The 5,680-nt window shown below is 30.3% G+C and overlaps 1 protein-coding gene across 1 annotated transcript; it reads left to right on the plus strand.

Moving 5' to 3' along the window:
* LOC107632639 lies at positions 831-3,411 on the plus strand. Its single transcript, XM_016336308.1, has 6 exons — positions 831-874; positions 1,448-1,586; positions 1,673-1,776; positions 1,869-2,043; positions 2,163-2,288; positions 2,494-3,411. The coding sequence occupies exons 1-6, from the start codon at positions 831-833 to the stop codon at positions 3,409-3,411; spliced, it is 1,506 nt and encodes a 501-aa protein (XP_016191794.1).

A 5,680-nucleotide genomic window follows, 5' to 3' on the forward strand; every position in this document is an offset into this window, starting at 1 on the left:
AATACTACATAAATATTATAAATAAATAAAGCACATTTTTTTTACTGAAAATAGTAGATATTCATTAATAGAAATGAAAAGAGATGTCCAAGTCATAGGACTACAAGATGAAATAACTAATTTGTTTTAACTTTACAAAGATTTTATAAAATGATTCAACATTACCTAAATATAGGATAGCTACAACTCAGCATATCTTTCAACCAAACAAATTATAGTAATTTCAAAATAAAAATTTTAAGTTTTAAATAAAGTTCTAACACTATTGTCACGATCTTTTAGAATTACTTATTATACTGTTTAATTTTATATTATTCATTAGTATCACGTCAAAGTCTTCAACAACCTTAACTTATAAATATTGGTTTAATTTAAAGTCTTATTTTAATGTTATTTTGCATATTTGGTGTTTAATTTTAAAAAAAATACTATTTATATACAAAATATTTTTAAATTTTGTATGCAAATATATTTATTATTAATTAATTATATATTTAAATTATTTTTTCATTAACAAATTAAAAAAAAAGTGTATTAATCCACTAGCAAAATAGTGTTATTTATACGACTTAATTTATTTACGGTTTAAATCTAATCGCCTCCGTATAAATATAGAATTGCCATAACTTAATATAATTACACCGAAATTATCTATCCATAAATTATATAGTGACTTCAAATATATCATAGTTTGATACAAGTGACTGTAAATATATATCATTTTTATCCTTGTCAATGAGTTATAATTCAAATGGTATAGTGTCTTCATACTCATTCAGAATTAGTGGGATGTTTTTTTTTGGTGTCTATAAGTAACAACCTTCCCTACAATGGTGATATTCCCAAATTCTAGTGTCTATATCTCATATATATGGTATGTTCTAGAACAGGTGTGATGGTTATGAAAAATAAATAAACATGTGTGACTTAAAAAATAAAGAGTGCAGTACTCCCCGTACTGTAAGGAGCGTTTAAAGATGTACTAGAATGATTAGATAAATTCAAAGTATACAACAAGAAAAAGTAAAAAAAGAAAATGGACGAAGAAAATAACTGTGCTATAAGAACGGAGAGAGTGGAAGGAGAGGAGATAGTGGAGCAGATATTCACGCCCACCACAACACAACTTGTCTCCAACACGCACTTTTCGTTACTCTCTCTCTCTCTCTCTCAACCCACTCACCTCAACGTACACATGCATGCATAACAATAACCATAACTATCATTTTGCTTCTACCTTCTTTTCATTTTTTCTGCATTCATACATGTTTCTATCGCCTTTGTCTTAAAAATTAAGCAGCAGCTACGAGGTTTTCTAGACATGTTTGACATCTTGTTCGGCTGGCCTAAAGCTTCCAAATGGTGGTGATTCTGCTTTGATTTATTCTCTCTACTACGAATCTTGGTTTTGTTTCAAACTTTCTTAATTTTTTTATTTGATATGCAGCAAGAGGACGATAACAAGTGCAAAGCGTAGAATAAGAGAACTCAAGAACAAGAGGCTTGTAATGGCAAAGCACTTACACCAAGACATGATTGAGTTGTTAAACAATATTAATGGCCATGAAGATATTGCTCTTAACAAGGTAATAATTAATTCATGTCTTCATACGTGTTATTAGTGCTTAATTACTTAGTTAATTATTATCGCTTGTAAATTTGTAAAATTCAGGCCGCGCAACTATATCAAGATAAAAGCCTCATTAGAGCATATGGATTGTTAGATCACTACTGTGACTTCATCCTTAAGAAACTCTCCTTTATAAGACGACACAAGTAAGTCTTTTAATTTCTATGTATTAATTATATAAAATAAAATAAAAATATAGACTGAAACTGAATTGTTCATTGTCACTTTCATAAATCAGGAAGTGCCCTGATGATGTTAATGAAGCAGTATCAAGTCTCATATTTGCTTCTGCAAGATGCGGCAACGATCTTCCGGAGCTTTATGTACTTAGGAAGCTTTTTGGACAGCGTTACGGTCACCAATTTGTAACTGCATCAGTTGAACTCTCTTCTGGGAATCTTGTAAACAAAGAGGTATTACTAATTTTTCCATATTTTATTTTCCCTCATTAATCTCTTCTACTTATAAGACATATTCAAGTTTATATGCAAAGTTCACTTGTCTTAACATATATATGTTTTTAAAATCACAGTTAAAAGAGATTCTCCGACCCCCAGTAATTTATGTGCCAGAACATGTCCGGTATAGGAAGGCTGATGAAATAGCAAGGGATAATTGCCAACAACAACCTGAGATCTTAGCTATAGAACAATCTCAGGTATTTAATTTCTTTGATGAAAATATTGTACATTTAATCTACAATGTCTTTAATTTAATAACATTCGGATGACTATGGGGAGTCATGATTCATGCACAAATAGTATACTGTTAAATTTTGCACCATTTGATTACTTGATGCATTCTCCATATTATAATCCTATATTGTTCTATGTTGCTTTACTGATATCAAATTATTTGTTCAGGTGGAGGAAGAGAATAAACAGTACCAAATAGTACCAAGTGACACTTTCACTGTGCCAGAATCAACTTCCTCAATTGATGCCTCTTCTGCGTTGGTGGTGTCTAGTTTTCAGCAAGAGGAAGAGTTTACTACTGAGAAAATCTCCATTGCAGTTTCTGATTACTCAGAAAACAAAGCGGAAATTATGGCTTTGGTGCCATCTACAGAGACATTAAATTTGCCACCACATCATGAAACAAAGGTAGATGATCCTCTTGATGATGAAACTGATGTGGATCAAGAACAAAAATCATCACACATAAGGAGCTCATCAAGAAAAAGCAGAATGCTATTTGAAAACCAATGCCTTATGGATATTGGACAGTATCACAGATCACCAGGCAGGAGTAGTAGTAGTTCTTCCTCTGATCATAAATATGGTTATACCCAAAAGAGAATTAAGCAATCTTCCAACTTAGATATGTGTCAATGCAGCTTAGACCAACCTTGTTACTGCTTTGTATACTATGATGAAGATAGCTTTGAAGCATTATCAAACAAGCAAATGGAGTTGGTTACAAATACAAATGATGGAGAAAGTACTAGGTATAATGGTGCATTTGGGGAACTTTTACTCACATATCCAGGTTTCCATCACCATGGAGGAAAACCAAAAACTGAATTGGTGGAAACATTGGAGACATCCCAACTGGTCAGCTCTGCTTTTCCCAGTTCAAGGACTAAAGCTCATGTCTCGCGAGCCGCGACTATGCCGCCGGAGAGGCACAACAACCGCGACGACAAGATCTTAAGAACATACTCACTCTCTCCTCGGCAGCCGAAGCATGTTCATCCAAAGTTGCCTGAGTACGAAGACATATATGCTAAGTTCACTGCTCTCAAGAGAGAACGCCTAGAAACCAAAGATAGAAAACAATAGCTTGGAATTAGAATAGAGTAGGAATAGAAGCAGGTATTTCTTTGAATGTTCTTTATTGTAGACCTCATTTTGTTATATGGTTGATGTTGTCATGATCATGAAGAATACAAATTTTCAATTAAGTACCAACTTACTGCAACTAAGATTTTCTTGAGGTAGTTAATTGATCCTATTTCTCATGCATGGGATGAAGATTCAAGATTTAGTACTACAACTTCCACTACTTTGTGATTTGTAACTGACCATCTTAATAGGAGTTTGAATCGCAGAATTGATAATTGTTCGAGTGAAATTGCACGTGTTTATACTGATTTTATTGGCCAATTCGTAATCATCAATGATAAATTGATAATGGACTACACTTTTTATCTTTTTTCTTGAAGAGTTTCTTTTTTAGCTTAATCGAAAAACCTCTCTTAATAAAAAGCCCAATTTCCTAAAGTGAAGCCCCGATATTAATTTACTTTTATCTTTTTTATTTGTGATACTAATTTTCTTAACTCATTTCCTCTTCCATGTTTGTAAACTTCATATAGTTCCTTATTATCAGAAGTTAGAATTAGAACAACATTTTTTTGCGTCCGAAAAAAAAAATAGAGCGCGAGCGAGAAAAGAAGAATAAAAAACAAAATTTCTCAAGTTCAACTAATCATGCCTCCATAATCTAACAAACTGATACTAACTAAAAATTATTAAAGTATAATTTTAATTGATGGGGTATATATGAGTAGATACCAGTTTTTCTTCTCTCACTCTCTAAACTATGATGGGGACTTGGTGTTTTAGATTTAGAAAAATCTTTTGGGAATTAAAATAATCCAGCATTAAATTGCCAAAAATTTTTTAAATTAACTTCATTTATACCACCTCTATACGTATGGAATTCCTATCACACTGGTTTATCATACAACTTATCACCTATTTATGGTCTCAAATATTAATCATAATAAATTAATAATATATTATTTAATGTTAGGATGTATATTGTATCACATATCAATCATACCAAATGGTATTTGATTTTCTTATTTACTACCACAATAAAAATCAATCATAACAATATACTTTAATTTATATTAATTTTAATTTTTTTTTTGTAAACAATGAACAAATTATATTGAGATATTTCTTTTTTATTGCATCAAGTAATTGAATACAAAGAGAATCAGTTGATCTTTTATTCAATTTCTTAATGCAACAAAAAAGAAATACCTCAATCTAATTTGTTCGTTTGGAAATTAAATTGAAGAAACTCACTCAACTTTAGGTTAAATAAAGAAAACTCTAAATTCTCTGACATAAAATTTAAATTAATAACTAAATAAACAAAATTAAAATACGTAAAATTAAATTAAAATTAATTCGTCATATCACGAACATTTGAATGAAACATAAGTACATTTGAATGAAACATATATTACTTCTAAAAATCTAAAAAGAATATTTAGTCTCTACGTGTAACCCTACTACTAAGATATTTAGTCCCTAACCATTTAGAAAAGGACCTGGCGCCCCTTGACCATTAGAAAATAACAACACGATCCTTATCCATTCTCTCGTGTGACCGAAAGGACCCTCTTGTCGGTTTTCAGGTAAAAAATAACCGAAAGTACCGGTAAGAGGGTCTTTTTGGTCACACGGAGAAAATGGTTAAGGACCGCGTTGTTAATTTCCAATGGTGAGGGGGCGCCAGGTCAATTTCGTAAATGGTTAGAGATCGAGGAGGAGTTTTACTCCTTTAATAATCAAGATTGGCATGGTTGAGGCAGGGCAGAGTTTAATTGAGATAATAGGGGTCATAATCTTTTCAAATTTTTTATAAAAAAATTAATAGTATTTTTTTAAAAAATAAAAAATAGTTCAGTTGACTCACATATTTTATTATGATTTAAAGCATTCAATTCTCATAATATTAAAAACATATTAGATTTGGACTGAATTGGGTGATTTTTGTTGACTTTTACAACACATCAAAATTAAAAGATAAAATCAAATTAAATAAAAAAGTTATCTAACCAAAAAAGATAAGAATAAAAAAAGATCATCTAATAATCAAATCAAATCAAAAAAGTTATCTAACAAAAAAAGTAGCTTCTCTATTTGCATTTCGCAACTCTCTATTCAACAAGTAATACTCCCTTTACCTTTGAGTTAAAATATAAAAAATTAGGTATTTTTATTTATTTAATTTAATATTATTTTATATTTTATTATTTATTTAATTTAATTTTTTATATGATAAAAAATATTAGAATATTCAATAAGTATT

Source organism: Arachis ipaensis, chromosome B03 (assembly GCF_000816755.2).
Source record: "Arachis ipaensis cultivar K30076 chromosome B03, Araip1.1, whole genome shotgun sequence".
NCBI classification, from domain to species: domain Eukaryota; kingdom Viridiplantae; phylum Streptophyta; class Magnoliopsida; order Fabales; family Fabaceae; genus Arachis; species Arachis ipaensis.